General features: G+C 47.1%; 1 protein-coding gene across 6 annotated transcripts; it reads left to right on the top strand.

The window, feature by feature from the left end:
* The first annotated feature begins 8,799 nt into the window (after nt 1-8,799).
* On the top strand, nt 8,800-23,862 carry LOC140604545 (cell adhesion molecule CEACAM4-like). Of its 6 annotated transcripts, XR_012007365.1 has the most exons (9): nt 8,800-9,074; nt 9,885-10,244; nt 12,948-13,202; nt 17,261-17,381; nt 18,346-18,398; nt 18,730-18,761; nt 19,198-19,239; nt 19,619-19,740; nt 19,878-21,440. XR_012007365.1 is itself a non-coding variant. In XM_072775795.1 (8 exons), exons 1-8 carry the CDS (start codon nt 9,011-9,013, stop codon nt 23,753-23,755), a joined length of 939 nt encoding a protein of 312 aa, XP_072631896.1. In that variant the 5' UTR covers nt 8,800-9,010; the 3' UTR covers nt 23,756-23,862. The 6 variants fall into 6 exon arrangements, 5 of the variants coding, with proteins under 5 accessions (XP_072631896.1, XP_072631881.1, XP_072631885.1 ...); XM_072775795.1 differs by lacking the exons at nt 19,619-19,740; nt 19,878-21,440 and adding an exon at nt 23,744-23,862; XM_072775780.1 differs by lacking the exons at nt 19,619-19,740; nt 19,878-21,440 and adding an exon at nt 21,642-23,498.
* The last annotated feature ends 951 nt before the right edge of the window (nt 23,863-24,813 follow it).

Consider the following 24,813-nt stretch of genomic DNA (forward strand, 5'->3'; position numbering starts at 1 on the left):
CTGATATCTTGGCACTTAGCTTTGGAAAAACTTCATCATACCTATGAGAATGTCAGAGTAAATTCCATTCCTTGGAAGATCTGTTCTTTATTGGCACAGGGAATAGCAGGAACTGCCTGTTTATCTGTGAAGAATGGAAAATCAAGCATACATTAAATGAAAAGGGACACTCACAGCCTTTACCTTCCTAAGCTCTGTATCTATGGCTTTTGAAGTTTCCTACTTCCTACACTACCCAAGTGAGTTGGTACACTTTTAAAATTGCAAGTGTACCAGAAAATAATATACTTAGAGTGGAATAATATACTATACATTGTGATAATCTCACTCCATTGGCATGACTTCTGTGGAAGATTCTCAATGACATTGAACAGTAATATTTTCCTGCTGTAGAAAAACATGTTAGAAGCTCTTCACACCAAAAGAAATTTTGTTGCAACGAACTTGTTTACAGCTAAGTAAAAGAATTCAAAGTCTTCTGTGAAAAAAAAGGAAGAAGGAAAAGAAACAAATAGTTTGGACTAAATGTAATCATGGATGAGAAAGAGAAACACAGAAAACTATGAGACACTGATGAAAAAAATTGGTATACACAGAAAGGAATGAAAAGATATCACCTTTCCATGGATTGGAAGAATTAGTTGGGTTAAAATATCCATACTACTCAACATGATCTACAGATACAATGCAATCCCCATCAACATGCCAACAGCATTTTTCAGAGAAAGATTAAAAAAAAATTCTCAAATTTGTATGGAACCACAAAATACACCAAATAGCGAAAGCCATCTTGATCAAAAACAAAGCTGGAGGCATCACTCTTGCTGATTTCAAACTACATTCCAAAACTACACTCATCAAAGCAGTGTGGCATCATGACAGCAATCCAACCAGGTTTAAGTGTTCACTTGCTCCAAGCATGTGCCCCATTGCTTGCTGACCCAAGTCCCATGATCTGTAGCAGAACTAACCTAATTTCTTTGGGATTTGCAGACCACTGGCCTTGAGGAGTGAAGGACCAAACTTTCCCAGGTGATGAGTCCTGCCTCCATTGGACAACAGCCTCCCTGCGTGCCAGCAAGTCTATTCAGGGTCATGTCCACAGAAACCAGTTCCACCCACCTGCTTCTCCTGCATGCAGGCTCCCTCTCATGCCTTCCACTTGTAATCACCCTCCACTCCCAGTCCCCATGGATGGGGAACACAGTGTTTGAAACAGCAGTCCACCATTTTCCCAGCATTGTGGCTTCCTGAATATAGAAACATTTCCAAAAAAAAAAAAAAAAAAAAAAACACTTCCTCACCTCCCATTACTTAACTCGCAAGTGTGGATTTGTGGGGTGTGAGCAGCCAAAACTGTGTTCAGAACCAGCTCTCTAGGGATCCCTGGGTGGCGCAGCGGTTTGGCGCCTGCCTTTGGCCCAGGGCGTGATCCTGGAGACCCAGGATCGAATCCCACATCGGGCTCCCGGTGCATGGAGCCTGCTTCTCCCTCTGCCTAAAGTCTCTGCCTCTCTCTCTCTGTGACTATCATAAATAAATAAAAAATTAAAAAAAAAAAAGAACCAGCTGTCAGGTAACAGTATTGACAGTGAGACAGAACAATGCAACAGAAAAGAGAGCCCTGAACTAAATCCATGCATATAAGGTCTATGCATCTTGAACAAAGGTGTCAAGAATATATAGTGGGAAAATATAGTCTCTTCAACAAATGATATTGGAGAAAGTGGATAGCTACACGCAAAAGAATGAAATTGCCCACTTACTTTACACATAGACAAATCAGCTCAGAGTGGATCAACGACTTGAATGTAAGATCACAAACTCCTACAAGAAAACAGGAGAAAAGCTTGATAACATTGGTCTTGGTGATGACTTCTTGAATATGACAAAAAAAAAAAAACCTTGGGCAGCAGAAATGAAGATCTACAAATGGAATATATTACACTAAGAAGCTTCTGCACAACAATGGGAACCATGAACAAAATAAAAAGGTCACTTACCAAATGGAAGAGAATATTTTCAGACCATGTACAGATAAGGGGTTAATATCTAACATATATGAGGAACACCTACAATAGCATAGTAAAAATGAAACAAATTATCTGATTTTAAATGGGCTAGCATGTCTCCAAAGGCAGGGGAAACAAAAGTAAAAAAAAAAAAAAAAAAACTCTTGGGGCTTCAACAAGATAGAAAGCTTCTACACAGCAAAGGAAAGTCAACAAATCTCAAAGGCAACCTATGGAATTGGAGAAGATATTTACAAATGACATATCAGATAAAGGGCTAGTTTCCAACATCTATACAGAACTTTCTCTAAAGAAGACATCCAAATGGCCAAGAGACACAAGAAAAACTGCTCCACATCACTTGGCATCAGGGAAATACAAATCAAAACCACAATGAGTTATCACCATACACCAGTCAGAATGGCTAAAATTAACAAGACAGGAAACAGTAAATGTTGATGAGGATGCAGAGAAAGGGGAACCCTCTTCCACTGCTGGTGGGAATGCAGGCTGGTACAGCCACTCTGGAAAACAACATGGAGGCTCCTCAAGAAGGTAAAAATAGAGCTACCCTGTGACCTGACAATGGCACTACTAGGTATTTACCCCAAAGATACAAATGTAGTGATTTGAAGGGGGACTTGCACTCCAATGTTCTAACATCAATGTGTACAATATCCCAACTGTGGAAAGAACCAAGATATCCATGGACAGATGGAAGGATAAAGAAGATGTGCTATATATACATATACAATGGAATACTACTCAGCCATCAGAATGGATGAATACTTAGCATTTATATTGATGTGGATGGAAAGGGAGGGTATGATGCTGAGCGAAATGATTCAACCAGAGAAGAACCATTATCGTATGCTTTCACTCATATGTGGAATATAAAAAACTGTGCAGAGGATCATAACAGAAGGGAGTTTTTAGAAAACTGGATGGGAAGTCATCAGAGAAGGAGAAACCCATGAGAGATTCTTAACTATAGAAAACAAGCTGAAAGTTGCTGGGCTGGAGGTGTGTGGGTGGGATGGGGTAAATGGATGATGAGGATTAGGTAGGTCACGTGATGTGATGATTATTGGATGTTATATGCAACTGACAAATTAATGAACACTACAGGGGTGCCTGGGTGGCTCAGTCAGTTATGCGTCTGCCTTTGTATTAGGGCATGATCCCAGGGTCCTGGAATCCAGCCCTGCATCAGGCTCCCTTCTCAACAGGGAACCTGCTTCTCCCTCTCCCTCTCCCCTGCTTATGCTTGTTCTCTCTCTCCCGGCAAATATATAAAATCTCTTTTTTTAATATTCATTCATTCATTCATTCATTCATGGAGACACAGAGAGAGGCAGAGACAGTCAGAGGGAGAAGCAGGCTCCCTCAGGGAGCCTGATGTGTGACTCCATCCCAGGACCCTGGGATCAAGACCTGAGCCAAAGGCAGATGCTCATCCTCTGAGTCACACAGGTGTCCATGTTTTTTTTTTTATTATTTAAAAACAGTACATCTAAAACTAATGATGTAATTAATATATGTTGGCTAATTCAATTTAAATTTTAAAAATGGGATGCCTGGGTGGCTCAGCAGTGGGACGCCTCCCTTTGGTCCAGGGCATGATCCTGGAATCCCGGGTTCGAGTCCCACATCGGGCTCCCTGTAGAGACCCTGCTTCTCCCTCTGCCCCTGTCTCTGCCTCTCTCTGTGTATCTCATGAATAAATAAATACAATATTTTAAAATAAATAAATAAAAATTTAAAAAGACTGATGAATCACAGATCTCTACCTCTGAAGCAACAATTCATTATATATTAATTAATCAATTTAAAATTTTAAAAAGATGGGCAGCCTGGTTGGCTCAATGGTGGGATGCCTCCCTTCAGCCCAGGGCATGATCCTGGAGACCCAGGATCAAATCCCACATCGTGCTCTCTGCATGGAGCCTGCTTCTCTCTCTGCCTGTGTCTCTGCCTCTCTCTCTCTCTCTGTGTCTCTCATGAAAAATAAATAAAATCTTTTTTAAAAACTTTTAAAAAGAAACTTATAAAATATAAATGGGAGGGCTAAAGACCTGAGCAGACATTTTCCAGTGGCCAACAGGTACATGAAAAAGGGTAAATGCAAATCAAAACCACAGTGAGATATTACCACACATCTGTTGGAATGGCTATAATTTAAGAAAGAAAGAAAAGTGTTAGTGAGGATGTTAAGAAATTGAGAAACTGGAACCCTTGCATACTGTTGGTGGGAAGGCAAGCTGTTGTGGCCACTCTGGAAAACAGTGTGGAGGTTCCTCAATAAATTAAACATAGAACTACAATATGATCGAGCAATCCCACTTCTGAGTATTTCTTCAAAAGAATTGATATCAAGATCTGGAGGAGATATCAGCACACCTGTGCTCATTGCAGCACTATTCTCAATAGTCCAGATAGGGAAACAACCTAAACGTCCATCGACAGATGAATGGTTGAGGATGATGTAATATATGTATAATGGAAGCTATTAAGAGGATAGATCTCCCATGAACTGATAATAAAGTAAAAGAAAGATAAAAGAAAATGAAAAATATTTTCCCAGTTGAAACAAAAGCAAACACCACACTCAGATGTCACTTCTCAGACATCAGACTGGCTAAAAAAGTTAAAAGACTGTCCATGCTAAGTGTTCTTGAGGATGAGGGGCAACGGGCACTCTCATACATTGCTAGTGAGAAAGTAAAATAATAATACTTGGGAAAACAGTGTAGCACGTTCTTCAAATATTAATCGTGTGCCTCCACAGTGATCCCCTCACTGCCCTCCTGGGTGAAACTCTACACAAGATAAATGAAAAGATGCACTCATTTGAAAGACTCCTGCACAAAAATTCCTGGTAAGTCTACTTGTAATAGCTCAGAGTTGGAAACAACATAACTGCATAAACGAGTGAATGAATTTAAAAAACCACAAAGCCTGGATTTCCTGAGTGGCTCAGTTGCTTAAGTGTCTGCCTTTGACTCAAGTCATGATCCTGGGGTCCTGGGATTGAGCCTCGTTCCAGGCTCCTTGCTCAGTGGGGAGTCTTCTTCTCCCTCTGCCTACCCCCACACACTTGTGTTTTCTCTCTCTCTCTCCCACTCTCTTGCTCTCTCTCACTCTGCTCTCTCTCTCTCTCAAATACATAAATAGTAAAAAACCTTAAAAAATTTTCTGCATGGTTCAATGTAATGTAACAAAGCTTAAAAAAGAAAAAAACTGAATATATCCAAGAACATGTAGCAATAAATGACACTGATTAAAGAAGTCTGACATTGTATTGTCCCGTCCCACATTTTATTGTATTATTCAACTTTTCAAATTTCTAAGAAATGCAAACCAATCTGTAATGACAAAATAAAATATAAGGTTTTATGGGAAAATAGGGAAGGAGGGTCAAATGGGGCAGAATGAAAAGAATAAAGAGGACATGAGATTTTTGAGAGAAAGGGACGCATTCACTATCTTCAGGTAGGAATGAATTCTCTGGTACAGGGGCACGGCAAAACTTATTACATTGTATACCATCAATATGTTGAGTTTCTTATATGTCAACTCTAACTGGACAAAGTCATTAACAATTTTTGATGCATATGGGAAATATTAATGTACAAAATTTTAAAAATACCGAACTGGGTAGCAGGACTTTTTCTGCCATATATTTCCCTTCTTGTCCACCAGGGAGCAGCAGAGCTGCTCCACAGCTTGCAGCCTTCCTCAAAGAGCCCATGGCCCAGCAGGCTCTGACCCTTCCCAACCTCACCCAGTCACCATCCTCCTGGCTCCCGGGCTCCCCCCACTGCACTCTCTCACCCCCTCTGGCTGGCTGGCCAGGTGTCTGTTTGCTGAGACTGGTTCCTCTGTGGGCAGTTTGTCCCTCCAAAAACTCTGTCCTTCCAGGGGTGAAGGTCCACTCACGCTTCCTGCTTCGGTAAAAGATCCCTCTCCCAGGACTGCTTCATGTGACCCCCCCCCCAACAGCTGAGACCCCCTTCCATATTCCTTTTTTTTTTTAATTAAACATTTATTTTTATTTTTATTTATGATAGTCACAGAGAGAGAGAGAGAGGCAGAGACATAGGCAGAGGGAGAAGCAGGCTCCATGCACCGAGAGCCTGATGTGGGACTCGATCCCGGGTCCCCAGGATCGCGCCCTGGGCCAAAGGCAGGCGCTAAACCGTTGCGCCACCCAGGGATCCCCTTTTTTTTTTTTTTTTAAACCCCTTCCATATTCCAAACCCACCAGACACGTTCCCTTCCTGGCCCTTCTCTCGATTATAATTGACTCCTTGGTGCCGAGATCCTGAGTGCCTGTGGCTCTGAAACAGGGTAACCCCTCAGGTCCCATTTCTGTCCTGTTTTCTGTGTAGTTCCCAGGACCCAGCCCAGGGCCTGACACGTCACAGATGCCCCATAAATACATGCATGAGGGAAATCACACAATGAAAGCATTTCCCCCCCTCAGGTGATACCTAGTCAGAGCCCCTTCCCTGTAGACACAGGGCCATGGCATCAGCATGGGAGGAGGCCAGCAAGTGCTCAAGGCCATCCCTTTAAGGCTGTGGGGCCTCTACCCCTCTAGATTCAGGAGGGAGGACAGGAGCCTCCAACAGTTAGAGGCTGGACACCCGGAAATTCAGAACATTGACGCCCTTTACCATCTCCATCTTGTGAATGACTTCTCTCCCCAGAGGCCTGGGATGACAGCCTGTGTCCTTCCTTTTCTCTCAGAGATCTGACCTGGCACAAATTCTGGATCACACCCCAGGCGGAGTTACCACCGGGGGAGGTCAGAGCCCTACACTGACTTCAAAAGATGCCCTGTGGCGACTCCTCATCCTGAGGGCTGGTGAGCTGTGGAGACCCCTGCTGCGTCTCCCTGAAGATTTCTCAGCAGCCCACGGAGGCCTGGGGAACCAGGGGACGTTTCCAGGCAGATGGCACAGGAAAACCCAGGATCCGCCTTTGTTTCCAGGGACTGAGGGTCTCCTCCCCTATCCAGAGGCAGCGCTGGGATCCCTCAGCTGAGTCTGGGTGGAGCCGCTCCAGCTCCTGGCTCCTGTGGGGACGCCTAGAGCAGAGGACAGACAGGGACACAGATGACTTGGAGGCAGTCCCCCCACTCCCTGGGCTGTGATGCGGAGACAGGGGATTGTCTTGTCCAGCCCCCCAGACTCTTGCCTTTTCCCCCAATTCTCCAGAGACTTACTAGGTCATTCCTTGAACTCTCGAGGACAGAGAACTTGCCCTGTGGAGCACATCCCTGGGTGTACAATTCTCCTGACACAGGATCAGGAATCTTCTGGACAGTGCCCTGTCCTCTCCCCCAGCTCACCCCGCCCTGGGATGGACCCAGGCAGTCTAGTACCCATAGGGACCAGGACCCGGGCTGACCTGTCCCTCACTTCTGCCCAGGGCTCAGGGCCACCCACATCCTTAGGAGCCTGGTCAGCATTCGGGGTGGAGCCCCCGGCAGGGCCTCCAGGGGTGACATAGGGACATGCAGACAGTACCCAGGAACCCAAACCCTGAGGCTGGCTTTGACTTAGGAGGTGGAGGAGGAGCCTGGTTTCCATCCCTTTCTCCAACAGACCTCCTGGTCCCTCCCACATGCCTGTTCTGTCCTGCTTATTCATCTATGCCCTAGGAGCAGCCCAATCTGTCAGAAGTCCCTGTGCAGCCCCTACTCTTTGCCTGGCACCAGCCATGGAGGCAGCAGGGTGACTACAAGAGGCTTCCCCAAGCAGAGGACACAGGCTACCCAGGACACTCAGGAGCACATGGGCAGTCTCTGGGCCACAGTTCAGCCAACAGACACTGAGAAGGAGGGTCTCCTCAGAACCTTCCCTTGAGAACCAGGAAACCCCAACCACCTGACCTCCCACCACCATCTTTTCTTCCCAGGACATGCAGGAAGTCCTCTTCACACCTGGGAACTGATCTCCTGAGACACCTGGGTTCTGGGTCTGTATTCTTAGAAGCAGAGGCCAGGCTGCTGACACCCAGGGATGGACACTGGATCCTCACCAGGCATCACCCCGCCTGCCCCTTTCTCACCCCCAGAGTCCTCTCGGTGACCTTGCTGCCAGGAGGAAATCCATCCTCCCCAGAGCAGGTGAGATCACTGGGGAGACCCTGCCCAGCTGGGCTTTTCTGTTACCAAGGGAAACGATCCCCTGGACCTGGGGACCCTGGGCTGTGTGTGTGGTGCCCACAGACTCAAGGCCAGGACACAGCAGAGGCCACTGAGGGAAGGGACAAGGGTCACCCTCTCAGGGAGCCGGGTCCCCCTCAGGCCGGCTCTTCAAAGCCTGCCCCCCGGGCCAGGAGGATCCGCGTCCCCTGGGAGCTGGTTAGATGCAGGCTCCGGGGTCCACACCACACCTGCCGAGTCAGATCTGCTTTTCCGCAGGATCTGCGGACCCTCCCTCCGTGGGCGCAGAGCAGAGGCGGCCCCGGCGCCACGTCCCGGGGTCTCAGCCTGGCTGCGCATCTGCTAAAGCAGCCTGTCCAGGGGTCACCTGGGCCTCCGCAGTCTTGATGACGTTCCCCAGGTGATCCCCAGGCCCGGTGGGGGTGACGTCCCGGGACAGGCTCTGGAGGCGGCCGCGGGCTCCCGCTCTGCAGGGGGAAGCCCCAGGGCCAGGAGGGAGGGCTGTGGGGGCGCGGACCCTGCACCTCGCCCCCAGCTGCGGGGCGCGCCCCGGACCCGACGCCCCGGGCTCGTGCTCGGGCCAAGCAGGCCGTGTGCGCAGCTGCGGGGACCCCCACGGGGACAGAGGAAGGGAACCCCGGGACCTGCCGTCGGGGGGGGGCCGGCGAGCCCCCGCCCGGCCCGCGTGACCCGGCCCCGCCCCCAGAGGCGGCCCCGCGCGGAGGGGGAAGGACGCGGCGCTGTGGGGCGGACCGCGGGGCCCGAGCGTCTGCGCGGCGGCAGCTGCTCTCACCCCGGCCGGACGGAGCGGGCAGCGGGCACCATGGAGCCCCCCTCGGCCTCTCCCCGAGCAGGGCGCGGCCCCTGGCGGGAGCTCCTGCTGGCCGGTGAGGGGGCCGATCCCCTGGGAGGGGCGGGAGGACGGGGGAGCGGCGGCCTGGGGCCTGGGGCCTGGGGGGGCGGACGGGGCTCCGCGGGGGACGGGGCGGCGGGCGGGGCGGGGGAGCCGGCTCAGCGACGGGGCGGCCTCGGGATCTGCAAGTGGGGAGTGAGGGGCTGGGTCCCAAGGGCCTCCTCACCGGGGACTCAGTTTTGCAACCTGACGGGAACCACACCCAGGGACCCTAAACCCTGGCCTTGCCACCACCCTGGGGTCCTGACCGATAAGCGCCAGACTCGGAGGGCCCTGGGGACGCTCAGCCCTGGTATTTGCAGCCGGGCCACCCCGGGGGACAGCACAGAGCAGACCAGTCCCTGCTCCCTGAGCTCACTTCTCTGGGAGGAAGACAGACCCGCAGAAACACCTAAAATGTCCTGTCGGGTACTGACACACCTCCTGAAGGAAACAGAGCAGGGGAAGGTCAGATCATGAGGACAGAGGGTCCTCAGAGGAGGTGCTCAGGGCAGGTCTCTCCCAGGGACCCGCTGAGTGTGAGCGGGTATCTGAGGGCAGTGAGGGAGTGAGCCACACACATCTGAGGAAGAGCATTCCAAAGAGAGAAATAAGCCCAGGGGCACATAAGTAACATGGATATTCTGCTGACTTTATCGGGAGACACACACAGACACCCAGATACGTGTAAATGCTCACACACTCAGAGCCTGGGGGATTGGAATCTGCTCCATCTCCAGGGCCCCAGCTCTCCATCCCAACACATAGGTCCAAACACTGATCCATCCCCTCTCTTCCCTCCTAGTCTCACTCTTAACCTCCTGGAACCCGCTCACCACTGCCCAAGTCACTGTGGAATCCGTGCCTCCCAATGCTGCCGAAGGGAAGGACGCTCTTCTGCGGGTCCTCAATCTGCCTGGGGATACAGCAGGCCTTACCTGGTTCAGAGGGGAAATTGTAGCACCTGTCCATCAAATTGTATTATATGTAGTAGACACACGAGTAATTGTCCCGGGGCCTGCATACAGTGGCAGAGAGATAATATACCCCAATGGATCCCTGCTGTTCCAGAATATCACCCTGAAAGACACTGGATCCTACATCCTACAAATCATAAACCAAAAATTTGAAACTGCACTAGTACCTGGACAGCTCCGAGTATTCCGTGAGTAATTCCTCTCTCACCTCTGGTGTCGGGTGGGGGGAATTCTACTTCACACACACAGGATTCACAGGCCTGCACTGGGCCTCCATCCCTCTCTGCATTATGTCCCTGTAGTGGTTCAAGCATTTAGGTGGGGACCCACACACACTGGAGACACATTTCCTGAGATACGAATTCCTTTCCTGGAATCCAGACTCTTGTGATCATCTGACAAAGACCCTGCAGGACTCATACAAGGCCATGCCTGAGGGATCCTCCCCAGACCTCAGTTCAGAAAGCCCTTGCCCAGACCACTGTCTTGGGGCCCCTGATTCTGGTGACTCTGGAAGTCTGTGCCAGGATGGGGTTAGGGCTCCTGTTCAGAGCACAGAACTGGGAACAAGGATTTGCTAGAGCTGATCACCAGCCAAGTGCTCAGTCTCAAGAGCCACTTTGGGGGAGGGACAGAGCCTGGGCCTTCACCTGAGGCTCAGCATGGACAGCACAGACATAACAGGTCCCCAGTCCATTGGCCAACTTCTGTGGGGAACTTGGGGGATACTGGAGGAAGAGCAGCACCCCCAGGAAGGAGCAGAGCAATGACATGCTCCTGGCAGCTCCTCCTCCACCCAGAATCAGGCCCTGGGAGCCCATTCTTATGGAGGTGAGCAGGAACAGAGGCCATTTGACTGACCAGCTATATACCAAAATTAAGTGAGGATTTTCAGGACAGGCCTGGCAAGTAGACATCATCTACCCTTATTCCTATTGTTTTAAGGGGAAACCAAGGCACAAGGAGATACAGTCACTGGATCAGGGTCACACAGAATGATGAGCAGCACATCAGTCACCCTAGTTTTCTCTGCAGAAGAGAAAGAGGACAGGGCTGTCCTCTTCTCCATCAGTGAGAGGGATGCTGGTCTGGGCAGTGAGAGCAAGTAGAGGCTCACTTCATTTGCTCCAGGTTTACTCTAGACCAGAATGACCTGCCTTAGCAATCAGGGAGAATGCTCCTGCCGCCCCTCAGGTGTCTCATCCTTGCCTCCCTGGGCTGGACTTGAAATCGGATTGTTTCCTGATGTGTTGCTGTGGCTCCCATTGTGGTGTAAGGGATGGGGCTTGCCTTCCCCTCCTGACTCTGCACTTGAAACCAGCACAGGATCACATGTAACAAACTCAGTTGCTTTTGTATAGGAGGATGGAGTGAATGATGCGGGAGTTTCTCTCCCTGGAGGACAGGAAGCCCGTGGGGCCAGACCTCCTAGGATTCTGCACCCAGGACCCCTCTCTGAAGAGATGATGAATCATTCTTCACTCACCACCCCTGCTTCCTGCTCATCCTCTGGTTCTTTGCTTGGTGGTTGGACTTGGTCTGCTATGTATGGGGTCAATGTCTCATGTTGTTTGTTATAAAATACTTGGGAAGAGCTGCCCCCCTCCAGGCCCTGGTGCCTCAGAACTGAACTGACCTCTTGGCTTGTTCCTGGTGTCCCCGGGTGTCATTTCTGCACAAACTCCATCCCCCAGTCAGGCTGTCAGGACAGTGAAGAGTCAGCAGAGTTTCGGGGCCCTCTGCGACTCTCCTGTGTTTTCCATGACCAAATGATGTTTGGTTTTTGACATTTGAGAGAGCCTGTGCTTTCAAGTCCACAGAGCAAGGGCTTTACTTTCTTTGAGAGCTCAGATCTTCATGCATTTGTCTTGAATTCTTTTATGGACTCAGGTTGGCTTAGAGGGGAGAGAAGCCAACTCTGATTCAAGATGCCTGTGGAAAGGGACATCTGACACCAGTCAGTTAAATGTCTACCTTTGGATCAGTTCAGGCTGCCTGGTCTGGGATCAAGGCCCGGATTGTGTTCCCAGCTCAGTGGGAGTCTGCTTCTCCCTCTCCTTCTGTCTGCCTCTCTCTCTCTCTCTCTCTCTCTCTCTCTCTCCCCTAATAAATAAAAAATCTAAAAAAAAGAAAAGAAAAGATGCCTGTGGAGGAATCATATCTACCAGATAGGGTAGTGTTCTATCTATTGTCTGCATAGCAGAGTTACAAAACCCCAACATCCTAAGCAACAACTCAAACCCCATGGAGAATGCAGATTCTGTAGAATCTTGAGACTCAGAGCACAAGCACCTATGGTCAGCAAATGGTAAAAAGCCCCCCTGGACAGTCACAGGCTGGAGCTGTCCCTGGACAACAGGACTCTCACTGTTCATGGTGTCACAAGGAATGACCCAGGATCCTATGGGTCCTGGACCCAGGATCCAGTGAAACCCAACTCACTGGAACACAGTGAGTGCCAATTGTTGTGACCCATTCAGAACCCTGAATGTTCTCTATGAGTATCTCTCATTCCCACCTGGTCCGGGCTGTCAGCCCAAGTCCACACAGCCAGACACCAGGCCACATCCATCCTTCTGGGGTCCACATCCATGACCCTCATCTGGACACCCAGCCTGTCCATGGCTTCTTGTCCCCAGCAAACCTGAGCAGGCCCATCCTAACCAAGACTAGGAAGGGAAGGGCTGCTCTTCCCTGAAGGGTTAACAGCCTGAGAGGAGAAACAGCTTCATGTCTTAGACCGAGGCTCAGTGAACACAGGGGGCTTCTGGTTGGGATGTTTGAAAACAAGGTTGGAACCAGCTCAGAGGGTCACTGTGGCCCTTATGCAAACTGGGAACTTCCCCTTCCCTCTTACTACAACACATGTGGCTTTATTCTGTTTGCTCCAGATGGCCCGGACACACGCACTATTTCACCCTCAGACTCCTACTACCATCTAGGGGTAAACCTCAGTCTCTCCTGCCACACAGCCTCTAACCCACCTGCACAGTATTCTTGGCTTATCAATGGGAGGCCCCAGCCATCCACACAGGAGCTCATCATCTCCAACATCACTGCCAACGATAGCAGATTCTATACCTGCCTCGTCTATAACTCTGGCACCTGCCTCCATAAGACCACAGTCAAGACTATCACAGTTTCTGGTGAGTGCATCCCTGGAGCATCAGCACTGAGCACTGTGGTGAAGGTCTGTCTGCCTTTCAGAAAAGAACCTGGAAAAGTTATTTCCCCTTTGCTCGACACGATCAAGTCCCAGATCTCTCCCTCAACTCTCCTACTACATGTCTGCAGGTGCTTCTTCCCCTTGCTCTCAGATTTTTCATTGCAGACTTTGAGTTCAGCCTGGAATGTGGGAAGAGGGGTTCTCAGCTCCAGAAAGCCTGTCGCATAAAAGTAGGCTTTGCAAATGGGGAAGAAAGAAGAGTCGTCAGGGCCAAGTTGCTTTTTGCTGTTGTTAAATTGCAGAAGTGCTTTATATATTCTGGATATTAACCTCTTACCAGATATGAGTTGCAAATGTTTCCTTCCAATTTGTGAGTTGCCCTCACTTTTTTTTAGTGAACTTTAGTTGACACACAATGTGTCATTAGTTTCAGGTGTACAACATAGTACTACATAGTACAACGTAGATTGAACAACTCTATATGTTATGCTATTTCCACCCAATGTAATTCACATCTGTCACCATGCAGCCCCAATAAAATACATTGACTGTATTTCCTGTGCTGTACATTTCATCCCTATATCCTGTTCATTCCATAAACTAGAGCTACACCACTGCTAATTGTGTTTGGATGCACAGAAGATGGAATCCCATTCATCTATTTGTTGTTGTTGTTGTTGTTGTATTTGCTTTCGTGTCATATCTAAGAAATCATTGGGAAATTCAGTTTCAGTAAGTTTTTACTTTACATTTTCTTCTATGATTTTTATAGTTTGGATTCTAGTGTTTAAATGTTTGATCATTTTAAGTTATTAATTTCTTTTTTTTAATTTTTTTTTATTTATTTGTGACAGTCACAGAGAGAGAGAGAGAATGAGGCAGAGACACAGGCAGAGGGAGAAGCAGGCTCCATGCACCGGGAGCCCGACGTGGGACTCGATCCCGGGTCTCCAGGATCGCGCCCTGGGCCAAAGGCAGGCGCCAAACCGCTGCGCCACCCAGGGATCCCCTAAGTTGTTAATTTCTGTACAGGATGTAAGGTCAGGTCCAACTTAATTCATTTGCATGCATATCCAGTGATCCCAACAACATTTTTTGAATAGGTTTTTTTCTCCTTTGAATGGTCATGACAGCCTTATTGAAAATCATTGGACTGCATATGTCTGGGTTTGTGTCTGGGGTGCCTATTCTATTTCACTGATCCCTATGTCTGTCTTTATACCACATCAATATAATAATATTGGCTACTGTGATTCTGCAGTCAGGAAGTAGGAGCCCTCCAACTTTGTTCTTTTTCAAAACAATTTTGGGGAAAAAAACCCAAAAAACAAAACAAAACAAAACAATTTTGGTATTTGATGTCCTTGAGATTCCATGTGGATTTTTGGATTTCCTATTTCTGCAAAATATTTCCTTAACAATTTGATAGGGAGGCACCTGGCTGACTCAAATGGTGGAGTATGAGACTCTTGATCTAGGGGTTGTAGGTTTGACCCTCATGTTGGGTGGAGAGATTACTTAAAAAGAAGTCTTAAAAAAAGATTTTGATAGTAATTACATGGGCTCTGTGGACCTCTTTAGTTAACATTGCCATCTTAACACTAGGAAGTCTTATCATCCATGAACATGGGATATCTTTCCATATATTGGTGTCCTCTGTAATTTCTTTCGGCAATGATTTATAGAATTCCATAGACAATATTGACTCATAAATTAATTCCTAAGTATTTTTTTCTTTTTTCCTAAGTATTTTATTCTTACTGTTCTTACAAATAGAATTGTTTTCCTAATTCCTTTCTTGGGTACGTCATTGTTAGTGTTAGCCACGCAGTCCTTTTTGTATGTTTATTTTGTATCCTGCAATTTTTTGCAATTGCTTATTAGCTCAACAGTTTTTTGCATGTCATCTTTAAGGGTTTGTACATATAATTTCATGTCATCTGCAGACAGACATAATTGTGCTTATTCCTTTCCAATTTGATTCCAATCCAACTAATTCTGTTTTTTTTTCCTCCTAAGTATTTAGGCCTGGACTTCTGTACTGTATTTAATACTGGTGGTGTCAATGGCATGTTTATCCTCTATCTGATCTTAGAATGCTTTCAATGTTTCATCATGGAGTACGAGGCTTGCTAAGAGCGTTTCATATAAGGCCTTCATTATATTGTAGTAGTTTCCTTCTATTCCCAAGGATGCAAGTATTCTGTACACAGTAACCACTTCTCTACAGAAGGGATGAGAGTCAATCCACAGATCTGGAAGTGAAAGTCTTCTTCAGAGTGAGAAATCCTGTAGATTGAAAATCCTTTGAATCCTAAGGTTATGCTGAATGGGCAGGCCACTCTCACTCCCTAGTAAATTGTAACAATATGAATGCCTTCCCTATTTTACTCAAAGCTGCCTTGGACACAGAGAGGGAAGGGCTGTGAGTCTTCCTCCCCCAACACATATGGAAAGTTATATAAGGAATGAGACCTGATCTTTTAAAGTCACAAAAGTTCAAGAAATTTACAGTTTTCCATGGGAAAAAATTCCCCCTGGTGACATGGTTGACCATGTGGGGGAAGAGATTGCTGATGCTGATGTTAGAGAGATGTCCAGGCAGAGAAGACACATGACTGAGGGACAGAAGGAAATGTAAGGGTCAGAGGGGGAGGTACAGACCATCACCTGACCAAAGACACTCATCTTCTGCAATCAGCAGGGCAATAATCTGGGACACCTTTACAGAGTTTTCTGGGACTCTTAGAGTGGCTGTGATCTCAAAGGAAGGAGCATGGCCTCAGGCCCACTCTCATTGCATCTCCTGTATTTCTCCAAAGAGCCACAGGCCCAGGACTCTTGCCAGGGCAGCACAACACAGTAACAGAAGATAAGGACTCTGTGTTCCTGACTTGCTCTGCAAGTAATGCTGGGGTCTCTATCCAGTGGTTCTTGATTGGCCAGAATCTAAAGCTCATGGAGAGAAGGAAGCTGTCCCAGGGCAACCCCACAATGACCATATTCCCTGTCAGGAGGGAGGATTCTGGGAATTATCAGTATGAGGTCTCCAAGGTGGTCAGTTGCAGCAAAAGTGACCCCATCAAGCTGGATGTGATCTGTGAGTGACCCTCATTCACCATCCCTTCCTCCATGTATATTTTGCTGGTAGGGGGTGTGAAATGGATGCAGCCTCAGAGAAGATGGGAGACTCCTCCAGAGCCTCTAGGGAAATGTCCTTAAGATCCCCAGAATTAAACTACTCTTGTTAGCATCTTGGTTCTGATATATATCAGCTGTGGACCTCAGGCAAAATGCTCAATCTCCTGAACCTCCATTTTCTCATCTATAAAACTGGAAAGAACAGCTGGACCTTAGGGCTGTCATGAGAGTTGTTTATATGGGTTCATGAGATGAAATCTTGAAGTAGCATCATACGCAGATTTAGGACTCAATGAAATTTAGCAGGTATTTTTCCTTTATTAAGTTTTTGTTACTAGCTGTAATATCATGTGGACTTGAGATTAAGTGTTCTGTTATCAAATTCCAGCTCTCTCACCTTCATTAATTTAGTTAAGCCCTTTACACAATGCAGATGCTCATTTTGCACTGTGGGGATGATACCCAGGCCCTCACGGGAGGAGAAGCAGTAGATGAGATAATACTTCTCTTGTGCCTTTCACAGAGCTGACCTCAAAAGCAGTCAGCTAATGGTATTCTCTTTAATTAATGTTGAGTGGACAGGTAAGGACCTCCTTCTAAGGCCATCAATGATGATGAAATGGAGGATGCGGAGGAAGAGGCATAATGTCAAAGGAAATTGAACTGGATGCCAAGGCTGGCCCTGGAGGTGGAAAGATAACTTGAAGATTATAGCATGTCCACGGTTTCACTGTGTGGAACTGAAATAATGCAGTGGCCAAGGGGGTCAGGACACACAGCACCCAGACTTTGGTGGCCTTGCCTTCCTCCCTAAGCAGGTCCTTCCCACACTGTCCCTCCTGGTTTCCCCAGTTTTGACTTTGGATTCCTTCTCCTCCCTTTTTCTTCTTATTTCAGATGAAAGAAGCACCAAAGGCCTCCCTTTGGGGTCCATCATTGGCATTGCACTCGTGGTCCTGATTGGAGTAGCGCTTGTGGCCACCCTGGGGTATCTCCTGATCTGCACAAGGACTGGAAGGTACAATGGCACAGGCTGATTCTGTCCCACAGCTGACCTCTGGGCGGGAGGGAGAACCCTTCCTGACCTGGAATTCTGGGCTGGCTCTTCCAGGCCTCCCATCTGCCCCCTGGGTTTTCCCTCTCATTCCTTCAGGCTCCTTCTTCATCAGCTGCAGACCTGGGTGCTTCCTTCACAGTGCTCTCTGTTATAAATTAGAGATAATTAGGGAAAAGCTCCACAGGGTTGTCCTGGATCACTTGGCAAATATACAGCAGTACAGACAAGAGTAAGTGCTTAGTAAACAGCAACTCTCATGGTTTATATAAGTCCACAGGCCTTTTACGGGGATTTGTGGCCTCAGGATGTGAGGGTGGTCCTGGCCAATTGCACCCAAGGGAGACTGAAAGAGCCTTCCAAGCCAGGTAGGGTCATCCCCCAAAATGGCAGGTGCAGGAACCATAGGTTCTGTTGTGTGAGACAAGAGAACCTGGGCTCATACAGGGAGAGGTCCTGGGATGTCTTTTATGCCTCTTTCAGGCTGATGGACAGAGAATACAGGCTGTTGTCACACTACAGCATCTCCTGGCCTGAGGGGGTGAAGGTCTGGCCACAGGAGGGGCCCCAGATTCAGGGATCCAGCATCCTCAGGTCTCCCCACATGTCCTGCATTTTCAGCTGCAGACTTGCAGTTCCATTCAGTCAAATCCTTGGTTTGATTCCTCTCCTGGGTCCTCCGTCCCATTTCAGGACACTTTCTCCTAGATCCCATTGCCTGCGGGTCTTCCGCTCTGGGCCCAGGACAGACATGCTCTAAAGTCCTTTCCTTATCCCCTCTCCTGGGCCCTTACTCTCCTAAACAGCAGTAGTGGAGAGAGAGTTCTCTAAATCCTGCCTGAAATGAGGATTCTCTTTGTCTCCTATTACAACACCAATGATATGACCTCACCCTGCATCCCACCTCAGTAAGGATGTTCTCTCCTAGGGCCAGTGGCTGGTGTGATCTCAGAGAGTTCTGGTGCCCAGCATCCACCCCTTGTGAGTATCTCTTCATCCTGGGTGGGACTGGGAGTCATAAAATCCTGCTGCATTGTGTGAATCCTGCCAGTCACCCACCCTTGAAGCCTCTGATCCTTTTTCTAGGGCTTCTGCACAGAGGTCCTCACTGGTCATACTCTCTGACCTGTGGAAATAGATCATAGGTCACCTGGCCCTCATTGGTCCCTAAAATGGCCAGTGGGTCTCTACCTGGGGGGGGGGGTCCTCCTTCTTCCCTAGTTCTTTGAGAGCTAAAGATGTGTCCCTGACTGGGAGGGTGGGCCTAAGCCTCCTCACAGCCCTGGATGCTAACTCCTGTCTCTGCTCACAGGCCATGCTCCAGCCAGCAGCTCCATATCCCCGGTAAGCCCACTCCTCCCCCACTCTTTCCACTGGGGATCAGGCTGTACAAGCTCAAGGCGGGGCCATCAATCAAATTCCACAGCACAGTGTGGACCCTGCTTCCACCAGAGTAGCTAGGACAAGGCAAGCCCTTTTCTGCCAGGAGTGGACCCACTTCAGGGACAGGACCACACCCCACCATGTTCGGAGTTTCCCCTGCTCCCCTGAGTTGGCCAAAAGTGAACCCTGGAGTCCAGCCAGGGGCAGGGTGGGCATTGGGATCATCAACCAAGGGTCCTGGGGTAACAGAAATGGGGCAGGAAGTGCAGTGGGGAGTGGTCTGGGACAGGGGTTTGGTTATCAGGCTTGGAGAAGGCTGCTATAAAGGTAGAACTGGTCACTTCTGTAGAGATGACACTCCCACTCTATCTACCAACACCCATTCTCTCCTGTTTAGGACTCCCTGCCCAGCCCCACAGCAGAAGTTCCTATCTACCAGGTGAGTGTGGGCAATGGTCGTTTGGGTCCCCATAGCTTTATGGGCCAGAGGATCTGCCCCCAGCCTACCACAGGCTGTGCTCTCAGCTTCAGGAAACAGCAGAACAAAGGGAAGCAAGAGGTAGTAGGAGGTATAAGGGGCCTGGAGAAGAAACGAGCCACAGAGCCCAGCTCTCCGAGTTGCTGCCCAGGTGGGCCTAGATTCTGAAAGTCACCCAGATATGTTCTCAGAAGTTTACAGGGGTTCAGAGGCCTCTTCCTGTTTACAGGAATTACAACACCCTGACACAGACATATACTGCCAGATTAACCACAAAGCAGAAATGGCTACTTAGTTTCACCCTGGAACCCTCCTTCCTGGGGCTCGCCTGTGACCCCAGGCTGTAGGTGGGGTCAGGAGCCATTGCCTGAGCCACAGAGCCAGTGCTAAGCCTTGAAGATATTCAGGGATATGGATCAAGGGTCAAGTTCATCATCCTCCTTCACTAACTACAAACTGCTGGTGAGTAGCCTGAACTCGGTCATCTGACTGTGGAGTCACTTTCTGCAGTGATGTCCACAGCACCCTCACTGCCCTGAGTGTTAGAGACAGAGGCCAGTCCACACTCTCTGCAGCCTTCTTCACCTCCTTCTTGTCAGTAATGCTTCTCTGAAGAATGGAAGAAAGCAGACACACCTAGATCAAGGCTCCCAAGCCCTGGGAAGGCCTGAGGGTCCTCAGCACCACGGACAGCATCTCAGCCCTGCTCCTCCCAGGACTTGAGCAGAGAGGAGGTAGTGAGAGACTGCTGGAGAGGCTGCCCATTTCTGTTCTACAGAAGAAAATGCAATTGAGGCAGAATGCGATCACAGGGACAACCCAATTCTGTTCTCATCTCTCAATCCTAAATCTTTTGCACATATGTGGATGTCACGAGTTGGCTCCCTGCATGGCTGATGGCTACATCCAGAGGGTGTCCTGGGGGAGGCTGGGAGTCTGCTCCAGCCTCTTGAGGAACCTCCTGGCCCCTGAGGGTCAGGCCATTCCCTTGCCTACTGAAGGCAGGAATGTTTCGTAATTAACTTCTGACCCTTGGTGCCTGACCTTGGAAACACACCCATCACCCATCACCCATCACCCAGCCCCCCTGAGCACAGTATCCTGTTTCCTGAGCCCCAGCTGAGCCTCCCAGGCAGCAGGGCTGAGCAGAACCCTGGGCTCTTTCACAGCTACTCCTGGCTGAGCCCTGTGCCTGGTGTTAGACTCCTTTGCCCTCTGCCTGCCCTTCCAGGCAGAGCAAACATTCCACTCAAGGGCAAGTGGAACAAGGGCACTTCTTCAAGGGCAAGAAGATCTCCCAGGATAGAAACCAACATCTGAGGGTTCCTGCACATGCCCGTGGCCCCTCAGAGGGAGAGAAGAGACAAGGGCCCTCACAGGCTCCCCCATCTTCCTCTTTTGCATCCACATCCCACCCACAGAACCAACCCTGATGCTACAGACCCAGCCCTGACCTTCTACGGGGCTCAGGTCCATTCTGTCCACTGACAGTGTCCAACATCAGGGCCACTTGGGTGCTCTTCTCTTTATGATTTCTTTCTTTCTCTTCTTCTTTTTTTTTTTTTTTTTGCTTTCAATTGGGTTCTCTTTGCTTTTATTTTCCTAGTTCTTGTGGTAGGACATGAGATTTTTGATTTGAGATATTTCCTCCATTGTAATGTAAGCATTTCAGGGTATAAATTCCCCTCAACACACAGCATAAGTTGCATCCCATAAAGGTGGAGATTTTTTTCAGTGTATTTAATTTAATTCTGTGTATTTTAAAAACTTTCTTTGAGTGTTCTCTTTTGATCTATAATTTATTTACATATATGTAGCTTACTTTCAAAATGTTTTGGAGATTTTTCTGTTGTCTTTCTTTTATTGATTTCTAGTTTGACTACTGTTTTCAGAGAACATACTCTGATTTCATTTATTTTAAATTTGGTTAGGGGCAGGGCACTGGGTGGTTAAGTCCATTAAACATCTGCCTTGCAGGGTCATGATCCCAGGGTTGGGGATCGAGCCATCAGCCATCACTGAGATCGAGATCCCCTGGGATCAAACCCCCATTTAACCCCCTGCTCAGCAGGGAGCCTGTTTCTCTCTCTTCCTCTGCTGTGCCTCCTGCTTCTGCTCTCTCACCCTCTCTCTCAAATAAATAAAATATTTTAAAAAGTAAATTTGGTTACGGGCAGCTTTCTACCTCCATGTGTGTTGAATGTGACTCTTGATCTCAGGAACATGTATGTGTTCCAGCCCCTCTTTAGGGATAGAGTTTACTTCAAAATGAAGTAAATTTGGTTAGTTTTAGATAGCATACCAAACATAAGCAACAGAGAACGATGAATTGCACATCTTTTACTTTGGCCATTCTTTAATAGCAGGTCAGTGGCAACAAATTTTCATCATTCTGCCAGATACAGGATCTGTCCTGCACTTGAAAAATGGGCCACTTCTTTCTGGCCTCCAAACTGCCAGGTACAAAACCTACCGTCACTGTTCGTTAATATGCAATGGGTGGTTTCTTGGGCTGATTTTCAAGACTTTCTTTTCTCTAGTCTTTAAGAAGCTTACCACGTGTCTTAGTGACTGCTTATCATGCTTGAGGTTCACTCAGCTTGTTGGACCATTATTTCTTCAGATACTTTTTCCCTAATTTTGGTATTCAGTGGTGCCAATATGAGATCTTTTCCTTTTTTTAAATTTAAGAATTATTTATTTATTTGAAAGAGAGAGGGGGAGAGATTCCCTCCCAATAAGGAGGAGGAGGTAAGGGAGAGAGAGGGAAAAAATCCTCAAGCAGACTCCCTGCCCGATGCAGGACTCCATCCCAGGACCCTGGGATCATGACTTGAGCCAAAGGCAGACACCCAACCACTGAGCCACCCAGGTGCCCCAGGGTTATTTTTTTTTTCAATTGGGGCATGGAGCTTTATGTTATAGAAGTACACACAAATGTATTTATAAACCATATTCTATGATTTCTAATATTGAATCCAGTGGGTGGAGGTGTAGAAGGGAGATAGATACAACAAGGTTCATCAGGAGTTGATGCTTTGGAGCTGGAGATGGGTACATGGGGGTTCAGGATACCATTCTTTCTGGTATAATGAAGTATACTCCATTTGTATATGTTTGTATACAAACTCTGTTTTCTGTCTTTGGGAATTTCCATGTGAAAAGATTCTCAGGAAAGAGGAACAAATTTCCAGTTCAGAAGTTTTATCAGTGAGTTTCACAGAACTTTCGAGAAATGGCCTCAAAATTATACAAATTCAACTATAGGATAGAGTAGGAATATCCCCCAACTCATTCAGAGATTAGTATAACTCTTAAGTTGAAATAGACCAAACACAAGGGCACAAAAAGAGGAAATTATCAGGCCAGTTATCCTCATGAACAGAGGCAAAAATGCTAAAGCAGGTATTCTCAAACCAAATCTAACAGTACATAGAATAAGGCAGTAGACCAGGACTAAGTTCAGTTTGTCCCAGTAAAGCAAAGGTGATTTAACATTAGAAGTGTGTCAATGGGAGAACATGGGTGGTTCAGTCAGATAAGGAGTTGGCTCTTGATTTTGGCTCAGGTCATGAAGTCAGGGCCCTGGGTTGATCCCTGTGTGAGGTTCTGTGCCTGCTTGAGGGTTTCTCTCCCTCTCCACCTACCCCTCCCCCTTTTCTCAAATAAATAAATATATATTTTTAAAAAGGAATTTATACATCGAAGAGGGCAGGAACTTCTAGGGTGCTAGCTATGTTTTGTTTCCAGATCTTTTTTTTTACCTTTCTTTTTTTTAATTTTTATTTATTTATGATAGTCACACACACACACAGAGAGAGAGAGGCAGAGACAAGGCAGAAGGAGAAGCAGGCTCCATGCACTGGGAGCCCAACATGGGACTTGATCCCGGGTCTCCAGGATGGCGCCCTGAGCCAAAGGCAGGCGCTAAACCGCTGCGCCACCCAGGGATCCCTTGTTTCCAGATCTAGCTGTTAGATTCATGGGCATGCTCAGTTTTGGAAAATTCAGTAAGCAAAGCACTTCACACTGTAACATACTCATACCCCCTCAATTTTTTTCAATGATCTACACTCTTTGAAAAGACCAGACCAGACATGATGTCTTATAGAATGTCCACATTCTGACTTGTTTGCTTATGGTGTCATTTTACTTGCTTCTCTAAACCCTGTACTTCCTGTAACTTAGAAATTGAATCTCAAAGCTTATATATATATGTGTGTGTGTGTGTGTATATATATATATATATATATATATATATATATATGCAAGAATGCTTCCTGGGTTTTTTATTGCATCATATCAAGAGGCACATTCTAACTAGTTGTCTAGACTTATTCCAGTGTAACTATTTTAGTGACATAAAAATTGATCAGTGGGCATTTTCTAAAGTTTCTATTTAAATTCCAGTTAGTTGGGGCATCAGGGTGGCTCAGTCAGTTGGGCATCTGACCTTTGGTTTCAGGTTGGGTCATGACCTGGAGTTGTGGAATCAAGCTCTGCATCAAGATCCAGTTTATTGGAGTCGGCTGGAGATCCTTTCCCACTTCCTCTGACCCTGAACCCCCCAATAATAAATCTCTGAAATTTAAAGAATAAAATAAAATACATTTCAGTTAGTTAACATACAGTATAACATTAGTTGCATTTGTACAATACAATGATTCAACACTTCCTTAAAATACTTGGTGCTAACCACAACAAGTGCCCTCCTTAACCCCATCTCCTATTTCACTCATCCCGCCATACATACCTCCCTTCTGGGAACCATCGTTTTTTTCTCTACAGTGAAGAGTTTGTTTCCTGGTTTACCTTCCTCTCTCTTTTTTCCTCTATTCTAATATGTTTTGTTTCTTAAATTCCACAGGAGTGAAATCATATGGTATTTCTCTTTCCCTGACTGATTTATTTCATGTATATAATACATCTAGCACCATATACATCATTGCAAATGGTAAGATTTCATTCCTTTTTGTGGCTGAGCTGAATTCTATTATATATATAAACCACATCGTCTTTGCATTTTATCAACTGATGGACACTTGGGCTGTTTCTATAGTTTGGCTACTGTAAATAATGCTGTTACAAACATCAGAGTTTGTGTATTCCCTTGAATTAGTATTTTTGTATCCTTGGGGTGAATACCTAGTAGTGCAATTGCTGAATCACAGGGTGGTTCTATATTTACCTTTTTGAGGAAATGTTATACTGTTTTCCAGAGTGGCTGCCTGCTTTATATTCCCACCAACAGTGCAAGAGTATTGCTCTTTCTGGTCAGTGGGCATTTTTTGTTCAAAGACACAGATATCCAGAAATGACAAGTATGAAAAATATATAATAATCCTCAACATAATAAAAGCTCTATCTGGCAATCTGAGAGTTAACATTATTCTTAATGGTGGAAAGTTGAAAGCATCCTAACTCAAATCAGAAACAAAATAAGGGTGCTCATTCTTATCACTTCTATTTAGCAAAGAGACTGTCTATGATGCAACCCCCAACCCATACCAACATTGGGTCAAGGAATAAGCAGAG

Source organism: Canis lupus, chromosome 1, assembly GCF_048164855.1.
Source record: "Canis lupus baileyi chromosome 1, mCanLup2.hap1, whole genome shotgun sequence".
NCBI classification, from domain to species: Eukaryota; Metazoa; Chordata; class Mammalia; order Carnivora; family Canidae; genus Canis; species Canis lupus.